Source organism: Arachis ipaensis, chromosome B9, assembly GCF_059453495.1.
Source record: "Arachis ipaensis isolate K30076 ecotype BB chromosome B9, ASM5945349v1, whole genome shotgun sequence".
In the NCBI taxonomy this organism is placed as follows: domain Eukaryota; kingdom Viridiplantae; phylum Streptophyta; class Magnoliopsida; order Fabales; family Fabaceae; genus Arachis; species Arachis ipaensis.
This window is the reverse complement of record NC_142444.1, coordinates 2,697,806-2,711,853: the sequence shown is the minus strand read 5'-3', so window position 1 is coordinate 2,711,853 and position 14,048 is coordinate 2,697,806. Positions and strand designations below refer to the sequence as shown.

The following is a 14,048-nucleotide window of genomic DNA, read 5'->3' as shown; positions in this document are numbered from 1 at the left end:
CAAGTTACTACCTTGTGCTCCGGAGGCTGAAGCAAACCTAATGACTATAATAAACGGGTCCTGTAATGAATGACATTATCAAACATCCTTGACGCAAGCATCAATGTTGCCTTAGTCTCATCTTCAGTCTTTACCATTAAACACGCCAATAACTTCAAAATCATCATTTCGCATTCTACCATGCCTCCGGCCAATAATAGATCCAACATCATCGATACAAAACCAATATTGCTTCATCAACTTTCGAGCTCATTTTCTGGAACGACGTCCGCCGCAACCTAATACCCCTGGTAGAAGAGACAAGAGTTACCGTAGTTAATTTCTTAAACAAAGATTAACCTAACTAACTATGATGCCACTTGTCATCTTCTCATTGGATGGTCAATGGATAGCCACCACTAGTCACCGAAATTGTGGCCACCAGAGACGTGGCCATATATGTATAGATTCTCCCTTGTATATATGTTTTACTTTTACACCTCATAGAGGTTTATGGAGAACTAGGGTTGCTTTTATGTATTTTGGGTTATGAATTATATATATACGTATGTAACTATTCTCTGGCCAGTCTTAGCTTCGCCGGATGAGTTCGGAGCTTGATATTTTGTATCTTGATCCTCTATTCTTACTTTCTATATATATATATATATATATATATTATTTTAGAGGTCGTAATACCACACCACCTCTGTTTTACGACTTAAGCGTAAAGCTTTGTGTGGTACGGTGTTATACCTAGCAGCGGAAACAATATAAATATCCAACACAAGAACAATATGAAAGCACTCACAACACAATATGGCAGCAACTATGAATAAGAAAATATAGCAACTAAAGCAATAATAAGAACACACCGAGATTTTAACAAGGAAAACCCCCTCAATGTAAGAGGTAAAAATCACAAGTCATCCAGACCAATGAAATAGCTCCACTATAATCAAATGAAGTGCAAGAGAGTCTCAAACAAAGCACAAAAACGTGCATATAACCAGCCAAATCATCAAAGCACCAAAGCTTACAAATGAGAAGCAAGAAGATGAAAAATACCGAAAAATAGAGCTGCTATTCAAAGCCTATTTCTCCCTCTGCAGCTCACTAATTAAATCTTTACCGTTCAGAATGAAGAAAAAAATGAGAAGAATCTGCAGTCTAAATTTCACGTCGATCCAATGGTGAAATAATGAGAAACTTCTGTTCAAATATTGCTGCTCTGTGTAAAAATGGGAAACCTATTTTCTCTCTTGCGAAGCTAATTTCTCCCACTGCAAACCTTTAATCAACATCTCCACCGACCAGAATGAAGAACAAAATGAGAGAAACATGCAGTTCAAATTTCATGCCGATCCATCGGTGAATGAATGCGAAACTGCCATTTGAAATTTACTACTTTGCATAAAAATGGGAATTCTGTTTTCCCTCTTCTCTCTTATTTTGGTGGCTATACTCTCTCACTCAATATTGACCCCAAAATATGATTAGGATAGAGACACAAGGGTGCAAGAATACACCCCCAAAAATTTGGGTTTGGGCCTCACAAAGGAGAGAAAAAAAACCCAACAAATCTCCCCCTTCTCGACTAGGTGGAGGCCCTCGCCATTCCGACGATCAAACAACATGTTTCAAGCTTATCTCTTGACAATGCTTTTGTCATCATATCAGCACCATTGTCATCAGTGTAAACTTTCTCAAGTTCCAACAACTTGGAGTCTAACACATCCCATATCCAGTGATACCTAACATCAATATGTTTAGATCTTGCATGACAAGTAGAATTCTTGGCAAGATGAATAGCACTTTTACTATCACACAACAATACATAACGGTCTTGCTTGAAACCAAGTGCTACAAGAAAATTCTTCATCCACAACAACTCTTTATATGCTTCAGTTGCTGCAACAAACTCTGCCTCTATGGTAGAAAGTACAACACACTTCTGTAACCTTTACTGCCATGAAATAGCTCCTCCTGCAAACTTGACCAAATAACCTGAAGTAGACTTTCGAAAATCAATATCTCCTACCATGTCTGCATCAGTAAAGTCAACAAGCAAAGGTTTCTCACCACCAAAACTCAAACTCAAGTTAGTTGTACCTTTCAGATATCTCATAATCCATTTAACAGTATTCCAATGTTCTTTACTTGGAATAGAGAGAAAACGACTCACAGTACCAACCGCATGAGAAATGTATGGTCTAGTACACACCATAGCATACATCAAGCTTCCACCATTATCAGTACGAATGCATTTCAATTTCTTTCCAGTTTCTCTTTCAACAGAAGCTTGAAATTGCTTGAACACATTCAAAACTTGATCTTTGGTCTTCAAAGTGTAAAACCATAATTTTCTAGAATGATCATCAATAAAGATTACAAAATAGATAGACCTTCCAAGTTTTCTTGTCTTCATTGGCCCACATACATCAGAATGCACGAAGTCAAGTATCTCCGGCTTCCTTGAAGGTGGATAGCTCTTGAAAGAAACCTTGTTTTATTTTCCAGCAAAGCAATGGTTGCACTTTTGCAAAGCAACCTTGCAACCAGATAAAAGATTCCCGTTGGATAACATATTCATGACTTTCTCACTAATATGACATAATTTCTTATGCCATAAATCAATTCCATCAACAAACTCAGCAGCATTAATAACATCTTTCACAATCTTTGTTGGAGTTAAATAAAGAGTAGAATATCGTGTACCTCTAGCAACAACCATGGAACCCTTGATGAGCTTCCAACTATCACGAGAGAATGAGCTATCCAAGTCTTCATCACAGAACTTACCAACAGAAAGTAAGTTCAACCGAATATCTGGAACATACTTCACACTCTTCAAAGTCAACTTGGTACAGTTGGATGTTTTTAAGCAAACTTGTTCAACACCGGCACATTTTACAACATCTTGATGAGCCATTTTCATATCAACAAAATCACCAGGAGTATAAGATGTAAACAGATCCCTCCTAGATGTAACATGAATAGAAACACCACTATCAATCACCCAACTAGTGCTATTATCAATAAGGTTAACAAATTCAAACTCCTCAACAAGAAGAAAATCATCATGAGTTACATTAACCTTGTCTTCGTTGCTACCATCATCTTTATTTGTGCTCTTGTCTTTACTTGCCTAGACTTTCTCCTTCTTTAGCTGCCAACAAAATTTCTTCACATGTCTCTTTTGACCACAATGATGACACTTAATATTTTTATACTTTACTCGAGACTTGCTTCTGCTTTGATCTCTACTTTTAGGACCTCGACTTTTTCCTAGACTTAGAAACAAGAACATCTGAATGTGTAGTCGATGTACCTTATGACTTTCTTCTCATTTCTTTATTCAAAATACTGCTCTTGGCAAGATCCATAGAGATTACACCATCAGGAGCAGAATTGGACAATGACATTCTGAGAATTTTCTACGAGTCTAGTAAAGAGCCAAGACATAACAATCCTTGAACCTCTTCATCAAACTTAATACCCATGGAAGATAACTGATTCATAATTCTTTGGAAGTTATTCAAGTGATCTGTCATTGATGTCCCATCTGTATACTTCAAAGCCAACAACTGCTTGATCAAAAACATCTTGTTATTTCCAGTTTTTCGAGCATATAACTAATCAAGTTTAATCCAAAGGGTCCAAGCATGTGTCTCTCCAATAATATGGTTCAACACATTATCGGCAATCTACTGCCTAATATATCTACAAACTTGTCTATGCAACAAAGTCCAATCGTCATCAGATTTATTATTAGGCTTCTCTATACCAAAAACTGGTTGATGAAAATTCTTGACATAAAGTAAATCTTCCATCTTTGACTTCCACAAATCATAATTAGGACTATTAAGAGTAATTATCCTACTAGTATTAGTATTAGCTTCCATTGTTCACAGAATCACAAGCCTAGAAAAATATCAACAAGCTCTAATGCCAGTATGAAAGAGCCTAGCAACGAAAACAATACAAATATCCAATACAAGAATAATATGGAAGCACTTACAATACAATATGGCAGCAATTATGAACAAGCAAATATAGTAAGTAAAGTAATAACAAGAACACACCGAGATTTTAACGTGGAAAACTCCCTCAATGTGAGAGGTAAAAATCACGAGTCGTCCAAACCAATGAAATAGCTTCACTATAATCAAATAAGGTACAAGAGAGTCTCAAACAAAGCACAAAAACGTGTATATAACCAGCCAAATCATCAAAGCACCAAAATTTACAAATGAGAAGGAAGAAGATGAAAAATACCCAAAAATAGAACTGTTGTTCGAAGCCTATTTCTCTCTCTGTAGACTACCAATTGAAATCTCCACCGTTCAGAATGAAGAAAAAAATGAGAAGAATCTGAAGTCCGAATTCCACATCGATCCAACGGTAAAATAATGAGAAACTGCTGTTCAAATATTGCTGCTCTGTGTAAAAATGAGAAACCTATTTTCTCTCTTGCGAAGCCAATTTCTCCCACTGAAAACCTCCAATCAACATCTCCACTGAACAGAACGAAGAACAAGATGAGAAGAACATGTAGTTCAAATTTTAAGCCGGTCCAACGGTGAATGAATGAGAAACTGTCATTTGAAATTTACTGCTTTGCATAAAAATGGAAATTCTGTTTTCCCTCTTATCTCTCACCTTGGTGGCTATATTTTCTCACTCAAAATTGACCTCAAAATTTAATTAGGGTAGAGGCACAAAGGTACAAGAATACACTCCCAAAAAGTTAGATTTAAATCTCACAAAAGAGAAAAAAAAAACAACTAAAATTATCCTATATTTAAAATTTTAAAAATTTATTCTATAGAATTTTTATTTTTTTTTTCAACACTTTTACTTTTGTGACAGGACATTGACTAGGAGACTTTTGAAATAGGACCAGAAATCAGTGTGAATATGGTAAAATCTTATACTTAATTATAACGTGAAAACTGATAAAGAACTACTATTTTCTTAATTTTAGTTTTACAATAGGAATAAAAATTATAATTAGAAGTTTTCAGCTTTTTGATAAAAACAGAATTAATATTTTTGTTATTGTTGTTAATCACCCTAAATTACCTATAACATATTAGTTCATTATACACATATTTTTATATTTTTAGAATTGAGGATAGATTCAAAATGAAGGGAGATCAATATAATAGTAATAAAAATTAATTAATTAGTCAAAATAATTAGAATTAATTAACTAGTCAATATTATTAGAGTATATAAAAATTTGTTAATTAGAATTAATTAACTAATTAAAATAATTAGATTATTTTTCAACTTCTGTGATTTTTTACCTATTTTAATATGAATAAAAAGTGTATATTTATTAGATCACCTGTAAAGACAGTGAAATAATATTAATCTAAATATTTTTTAAAAAAAAAACTAGGTTATTGCTGGATGTTATCTAGATTTTTTTTATCAATAGTAGATGTAGGTTTACTTGTTGTAATTTTTTTAGTGAGAGTACATAAAGAGTACATAGTACATAAGATGTAATAACTCAACGAATATTCTTTAAGAAATTTTTCATTCTTTTTAAAATGAGAAGAACTTATTTTTTTCCCTCTCTGTCCTTCTAGTTTATCGAACTATCAACATTACAGCTTGATAGTTTAGAACAGACTATAACAGTTGCGGGTGTTTTAGAGATGTGTTATAATGCACTACAAAAATCTGGTGGTGAAAACATAATTATTTCACCACAAGATTTAATTAATAACTATTTGACTGATCAAGAAGTTGAATGACTGAGAAATGATCCAAAATGTCTGGAGCATCTAGGAGTTACTGGATTGGATCTTAAAGATTGTGATGGAGCTTCAAGTTATATGGTTTTAAAGTGGGTACGTGAGAGTGGGTTTTGGTGGGTATTGGGTTTGGTTCCTCTTTGGTGTGGCCGGGTTTTCCGGTACTCACCATGTCCAAAAAAAAAAAAGTGGGTACGTGAGAATGATTGAGGAGAAATGCTTATTTGTAGGAAGATGGCAACCTAACTCAATTAGCAAGAGGTATTAATTTGATATTTTTTACATGTTTTATTATTTTTTTTCTTTTCACATGTTATATAATCTTATACGTACTCTTTATATTTATATATACAGCCCATGTTTAAGTTTGAAACCCTTAAACCAGTGGCTCCAAAAGATATGTGGGAAGAGCTGTAAATCAGCCCATAGTTGCTGATGTGATGGTAAATGGTAACACCTGAATTCGAAAATTTAGACCCTAATTATTATTTTTTTATTGTACAAAATATTCTTATTATTTTATTCTTATTATTTTAGATGGCTGATTTTTATTTTGTTATCGTGTAGAATGACATATATGTTAGTCCATCCATCTGATTTACATAAGATTAGGGTGAGACATGTGGTTTTGATTGTTGGACGTGGGCGTGTTACCAAGCCGGTTGGGGGACGGGTTGGAAGAGTATTATGTCGTAAAGAATTTTTGGAGATAGATTGGGGGATGGTGGGTATGGGAAGGTAAGCCTCGCATTTTTACCCTACTTTTATTCCATATATTGCATTCGGTTTGTATCTTTTATTTTTGGATTTTACATATTTTTCAGTTTTTAGAATTTGGTTGAAAATTAAAAATAAAAAGTACAAATAAAAAATATTAAATTAAAAAAATCAAAATTTTTATATTAATAGTTGCTTAGATAATTTTTTTTATTTGTTTAATATTAATAACAATTAATTATAACAGGAGTACATCAGGAGTACATAATGTTAACGGGTAATATAAATTTTACTATTAATATTTTGATTTTTTTTATTAGAAATTTAATACTAATTATTAGTATAATATTCATATTTATTATATCTTATTTGCTAATATTTTTTTAACCGAAAATAGAGAGACTCGAATTCGCCACCTCTTAAATAAATATGGAGAGACTATGTCATTTAAGTTATATCTTATTTGCTAATATTCTAACTATATTGTCTATTGAATATTAATAGATAATTTTGTATATAAATACTATAGTGTAATTAATAGGGTATCCTAAGGTTAATTCTTTGTAAAAAAATATGATATAATTCTCAAAATAATAGCTTAGCATACATCGAATTATATATAGTGATTCGATTTATTAGGATATGTTCTATACAAGCATAAATCGACTCAGTCAATTTTGATTTGCATGTTTTTTTAGTAATTTGAGTTAGGCTGATTCAATTTAGTACGAGAGTTGCTAAATTGAATTAGACTCGTTCGATTTACTTAAAACGTAAATTAGAGAAATCTATGTAACTTTTTTAGGTTTGGACTAATTGTGTAATTTTTTTATGATTTGGTTTATTTTTATATTTTATCCGAGTTAAATGATTATTCTCTTTTTCGCTCCTTTAATAGTGTTTTATTTTGATTTTTTTTTTAGAAACTATATTATTTAATTACTGTAGTGTACCAGATACAATATGCAATTTTATTTTCTGTATGTTCTATTTTTGTTTTAAATCTTTATTTCTTTTTTATTGTTCTTGAATTCGAATGTTAAAATTATATAAAATATTATAAGACACATTTACACTTTATATGTTAAACCAAATTAGTGAGAAAAATCTGTTTCTATGTTCGATTTCAGCATTAGGTTTAAATTTAATAGTTAAGAAAAAAGGTATAATCTGCAATTCTGCATGCAGAATTATTAGTCCCAAGAAAAATAAAATTTATATTTTCAGTTATTTTTTAATTTTTTGTATGTATATTAATGTCAACCTCTAATTTATAGCTTATAGTAAATTTTTTAAGGTTTAATTATTCGATAAATCTCTATAATTTTATTAAATTTTTAATTAAATTTTTATATTTTTTTTCAATTGAGTCTCTATACCATATCAAATTTTATAATTAAGTTTCTGTCGTGACAAAAATATTAGAATTAACAGAATATTCTATTAAACAGAACAAATATTCTTAACACTTGATTGAATATTCTGCATAAAGACAAAATTTGATATAGTAAAAAGACTTAATTAAAAAAATATATAATAACTTAATTAAAAATTTTATAAAATTATAGAGATTAACAAAATAATTAAACATTCAATGCTTCACGGATTCAATGCTTCACGGGCAGACAAGACAACTATGTAATAAGATAAAATTAATAAATTAATAAATAATAGTAACACTTTATCATTTAAAAATAAAATAAAATAAAATAAATACACGCAACTCTAAGAAAAAAAATTTTATATGATTTTTTGAGAGGCGAAATTTCAAAAAATAAAAACGGTTGGTAATTTTTAAAATTATGAGAACAAATAAACGCCAAAAATTTAGAAGTGAATTCGCCGATTCTTTTTTTTTTTAACAAAAAATGAATTTGCCCATAGCGAATTATCTTTTTTTTTTATATTTTAAAAATACAATTCCTTTTTATTATTCTAAAATTTTTAAAAATACAGTACACCAATATGAATTCTGATCAAGGTTCTGAAAATTGGATCAATCATCAAATCACTCTAATCATTTGTTTATTGATCCAACCGATTCAACTGACGGTTTAATCGAAAAAATTCGTTTAAAAATAGAATAATAAATAAATTATAAATAAACATCCTAAAATATAATTATAATCTAATATAAATCTTAAAATATTTTCAAATTTTAAAAAATTACATAAAATATCATCAACCAAATCCATATGATCTTATTAAAATACAAAAAAAAATCTAAATATTAAATGCTAACATAAAGATTTATCAATCATCAAAATTCACAAGAACTTGTTGCAAATTTGCTTCGGTCGGATCATCTTCACCTTTATTTCCACCCTCTTGTGTCTTGAGTAGAAAAATCAAGAGATGCAGCATAAATCATTCACGAAATTAAAAACAGCAGCAGCACAGTGAAAAATCAAATAATTATCAACAAGACCATAACTGAACTCAACAATAAGCATTCGCCATTCAGTACTAATCACACTAAACCTTTCACCAAAGATTAACCATTAACCAGCAATTACAAAACAGTAATTACACTAACATTGGCACATTATGAAACAGAGCCAGTAACCAGAGCAAAATTACAAAACAGAGCCAGCAACCAGCAACCATGAATTACAAAACAGTAATTACACTAACATTGGTAAATTATGAAACAAAGCCAGTAATCAGAGCAAAATTACAAAACAGAGCCAACAACCAGCAACCATCAATTACAAAACAGCAATTATACTAACATTGGTACATTTTGAAATAGAGCCAGTAACCAGAGTAAAATTACAAAACAGAGCCAGCAACCAACAACCATCAATTACAAAACAGCAATTGCACTAACATTGGTACATTATGAAATAGAGCCAATAACCAGAGCAGAATTACAAAACCGAGCCAGCAACCAGCAATTACAAAAAATCACAAAACATTAAAATGAAATTTTGAACAAAATTTTCAGAAATTAAGAGAAAAAGAACCGAGCATTTAGAAATTAAACAGAGCCAGTAACCAGAGCAAAATTAAAAGGAAGAGACAGTAACCAGAAGCGGAAGCCAGGGAGGATGAGGACGATGTGCCGAGCTACCTGGGTTCTGGACAGGGAGAAGAGGAAGAAGCGGAGGCGCCAAAAACCTGGGGGCGGCGGCGGCAAAGAACCTAAGGCTAGGGTTTTGCTTCAAAGGGGGATGTTGAGTTCAGTTCACGAATGATGGAAAGGGGGGGGGGGGGGTGTTGGGAGAAGGGGGGTTCACAGATGGTTTGGTTTTTTTTTTTATATAAAAAAAAAGGGCGTCGTTTTCTTAGAATCGGCCGGTTACCAGTCCGGTCCAACCGGCCAATTCTCAGCCGGTTCGATAGTTTCTACACAGTTCTCTCTCCAACAGTTGTTTTCATAGCCGGTTCCCGGTTAGACCGGTTCGATCGGCCGGTCCAATTTTCAAAACCATGATTCTGACCATCATATTTTAATAAATAATAATATTATATTAATTTTTCTGAAAATCACAAACCTGAGAACCATATACAAAAAGTGACAATTCTATTCTAAATTAATTTAAAATTTAAGATTTAGTAATAACAAAATCGTTATTTTTCATCAATAAAATAATTTATTTTATATTTTAGTCCTAAGAAAATAATTTAGTCACCTGGTTAGTTAGTTAAAATTTATATTCTATAGCATTATCTCACTCACTTGTATATATTCATTCATCAATTACAAAGAACATCACTAATTCACCATCAAGTTTATTTACTCTTCTTCATTCTATGCCGTTGATGAAATCACAACATGAATAGTGTTTTCAAATAAAAATCTCTCAAATAATGGATTTAAATAGAAAAAAAAAAAAAGCTAAACCAATGCAAGACAATCACCAACAGGGATATGAAGAATGAATACAAGGCTTAGAATGAGAATGAGAAGAAGAAATCAGAGAGCTTGAAACAGAAAAGGAATACATAAGCACAAGCAACTATGGAAATAGATGGGGGCAGAATTCAAAGTGAAGAAAACTTCATATGCAAAGGAATAATGTATAGTTGAATGCAAAAGAATGTAGAGGCTGCTAAGCAGTTCTGCCGATCACAATAAAATTTATCAGCTAAAACTGTCGTGGATTTGAAAACCTATGTATGATTAGAGCTCTAAACAGGTTTATAAAGGGTCCAACCTAGACTCTATTTCATCAGTATTAACATTATATAATAGCATCCGAGTTTTTTCCTTCTTGAAGGAGCAAACCATAAAACACAACTAGAACAGGGACTTAGACTCTTTCATAAGTATTAGAGAGTCTTCCTTCCTGAAGGAAGGACCCATCAAACACAACTAGAACAGGGTCCTAGACTCGGTCTCCGCGACTTACACCTGATATGTAACAGCTTCCTGTATAAATAAATTAAAATAGAATCTCAGCATGCTAACATTAACTCCAATGCAAATAATCAATGCAGAAAAATAGACTAATCACATGAAAAGTAGGGGAAAATGTTTAAATATTTAATCAGAACTATGAAATACTTGAAGCCATGACATGATTTAATTTTTATTTGTCAACAATTATCAATATATACAAGAAGATCATGCTAAAATCAAATGAGATATCTTGACAAGGTAAAAAATAGAAGCAATATCACTTAAGTATTGATAATTTTATAATAGGCAGTAACTATGATTACTCATGCAAGGAATTTAACAATCACAAATAATTATCTAAGTCACAGTGTATGCAAATCTTATGATAAAGTAATCACAAAGCAAAACATTTTAGAAGTACAAATGCATCCCCATTCCCCACACAAACAACAAAGTCATAACTAAAACAATGCCAAGATACACCATAAAAGATCAGATAAATCATGATGGTACCTTGCTTAATCAGTTGCCATCACACAAAACTTAACTTCTGTTCCCTTTTTCATTACTTTTTGCCATACTTTGCAGCAAAAGGTTTGAAGCGCATTATCCCCAGAGCGTGCAGTAAAAGTAATGTAATACATAATGCCGGCAACAGCTTGGCAATTAGCCTTGACAAGATGATCAAACTCAAACTTCGCATTCTACATGGTAACAACACAAATAATAATAAAAATAATCATTAGTGAATGAGATTATAGACATAAACTTAAACTAATATCGATAAAGCAAAAACCATCATAGACAATACATTTTGGTTATTGTAGACTTGCAAGGCTTGCTTAGCAAAATTGCTCACGAGTTCGTCATATTTTTTACTCAACTTAATGGGTCTAATTCCGCCAGCTAATGCACATCCAAACTCGGGAACATCAAATCCCTGTGAACAAGGTAGAAAAATTCAAAACCCTAAAAGGTTAGATTATTATATTATATAAAAGGAATAAAACAGAACAAAAAGAAAAAAAAATAAGGTAAATTGTGTGCACATGGCTCCTGAAGGACCGGCTATAATACTCAGAAAGTTCAGCCTCAGTGAGTTTCTTCATATAGGGACGGATTACAGCTGGTTCTGAACCACAATCGTCGTCGCCATCTTCATCAGAAGAAGTTACTCCCACCGTGTTATTCAGTTTATCATCCACATCATCCCTACCTCTTTTATCTCCAGCACTAGCCATCTCTCTCTAACGGCCAATCTGATTTCAGAATCAATCAATAAATAACACAGAAACAGAAGAGAAACACGCGGAGTTTGAATTCAACGACGCACAAAATCACAAATTATGTGGATCGGAGAAGAGACCGCGGAGTACTTACTTGACTCGCCGAAACGTATGAACAAAGAGGTCGATGATGCTGGTTTTGATCGGATTCTGATTCTGTTGAATTGAGGTTACGCTTAGGGTTTTTATTTTTTTCAACAACATCCATACTAAAATCAACTATCAAAATTAACCACTAACAGTTTATTTGGGTGAACTTTTAAGAAAATATTTTTTTTCGAATTATTTTTTTTAATATTTTTATAAAATAATAAAAATAATTTTATATTTAAATATCGTATGCAAAAAAATCTTTTTATTTATCAATTATGTTTGGATACTTTTTTGTGACAATTATGTTTGGATATAAGGATATAAAAATACTTTTTTGTTTATTTATTAGATAAAAAACATCTTTTTTTTTTTAAAAAAAATCTTTTAAAAAAAATGTAAATTACAGCTTTTTAAAAAAGTTTTTTTTTTATTTTTCTAATACTTTTACTTTTATTACTAAAAATTTACCAAACACACTAAAAAATAAAAAAAAAATATCTTTTTTCATCAAAATAACAACATCCAAACAAGCACTAAATATAAAATATAAAATTAATATTATTCAAAATATTATATACATCTTATACTAATAGCTAAATATAATATAGCTTATTAACATTTAATAACATTTATATCACAAGTAAGTATTGTTAGATGATGATAATAAAAATCAAGTTGAAAAACTAATAAAACAAAATTAATCCGTGATATCTTGGCACATAGATAATTTAAATAATTGTCTCACCGATAATACAAATTAAATATAATATAAGTGAAATCATTTAAGTTCTATGGAACAAATCCAAATAAACAATTGAAACCTTTTTAGATAATCAAACAAGTGATTAAGATGCATAACACGATAATATTCAAATACAAAGTATTATTCACATACTCATCATGCAATGTGAGTGACGGTTTATTCATAATTGGAAAGGAATTTAGTTGTCTTGTCCAAGATAAGCAGATCTTGCTGCACCCTCACAATTAACTCACTCATGATAAAAATTAAATTATAAATTTATTAGTAATTAAAATATTATTTTATTAGTTTACTAATTTTCTCATTTTAATTTTTTTTTCCATTCAAATTAAATGAAACATCACATGCCACTGGATATATTACCATGTATAAATCTCATTTTTTTCTAAAATAAATAATTAGTTTATGACAAAAGAGGAAAATAATAATGATGGATTTGTCTATATACGTTTTACTATTCCGTATTAATTTAAAATTTAAGATTTAGTAATAACAAAATCGTTATTTTTCATCAATAAAACAATTTATTTTATATTTTGGTCCTAAGAAAATAATTTAGTCACCTAGTTAGTTAGTTAGTTAAAATTTATATTCTATAGCATTATCTCACTCACTTGTATATATTCATTCACCAATTCACCATCAAGTTTATTTACTCTTCTTCGTTCTATGCCGTTGATGAAATCACAACATGAATAGTGTTTTTGAATAAAAATCTCTCTAATAATGGAACAATATAGTAAAGATCAACATAATATATATCTATGTTCCAAAACCGTATAGATATGCATGTTGAAATTGGTGAGAGTAGACAAACCTAGAGAGCATAAGGTTTTAATGGGTAATTAAAACTTAAAAAGTAACTATATTTGGAGATTTTAATAAGATTATGGAAAAATAAAAATAAAACTTAAGTTGGAAATCCGACTACATATACGGGGTTTTCGAGAAGCCATGAATGCGAAGGTAAAAATAAAATTCTAAAAATCAGTTGAAATTGATTAAAAAAATAATTTTCTAGTTATATTCTTAATAATTAATTGCTATTTCTTTTTGTTTTTGGGGCCATAAATATGAAAACTTAAAGGTGAAAACTT

General features: G+C 30.7%; 1 protein-coding gene across 2 annotated transcripts; it reads right to left on the bottom strand.

Moving 5' to 3' along the window:
• Positions 1-8,629: 8,629 nt before the first annotated feature.
• LOC107618578 (uncharacterized) lies at positions 8,630-12,312 on the bottom strand. 2 transcript variants are annotated; one of them, XM_016320687.3, is made up of 5 exons: positions 12,190-12,301; positions 11,859-12,068; positions 11,621-11,749; positions 11,323-11,513; positions 8,630-8,798 (listed from the first exon to the last, which is right to left on the bottom strand). In XM_016320687.3, exons 2-4 carry the CDS (start codon positions 12,048-12,050, stop codon positions 11,328-11,330), a joined length of 507 nt encoding a protein of 168 aa, XP_016176173.1. In that variant the 5' UTR covers positions 12,051-12,068; positions 12,190-12,301; the 3' UTR covers positions 8,630-8,798; positions 11,323-11,327. The 2 variants fall into 2 exon arrangements, with proteins under 2 accessions (XP_016176173.1, XP_016176171.1); XM_016320685.3 differs by lacking the exon at positions 8,630-8,798 and adding an exon at positions 10,472-10,839 and having other exon boundaries at positions 12,190-12,312.
• Positions 12,313-14,048: the final 1,736 nt, after the last annotated feature.

Bases quoted from the DNA above. Each gene is read 5' to 3' on its own strand.
- LOC107618578 (XM_016320685.3), bottom strand. From the start codon at position 12,050: ATGGCTAGTGCTGGAGATAAAAGAGGTAGGGATGATGTGGATGATAAA. The intron at 11,750-11,858 runs GTGCACACAATT...CCTTGTTCACAG, and splicing joins GCCGGTCCTTCAGGAGCCAT to GGATTTGATGTTCCCGAGTT. The intron at 11,514-11,620 runs GTATTGTCTATG...GTTACCATGTAG, and splicing joins AAGTCTACAATAACCAAAAT to AATGCGAAGTTTGAGTTTGA.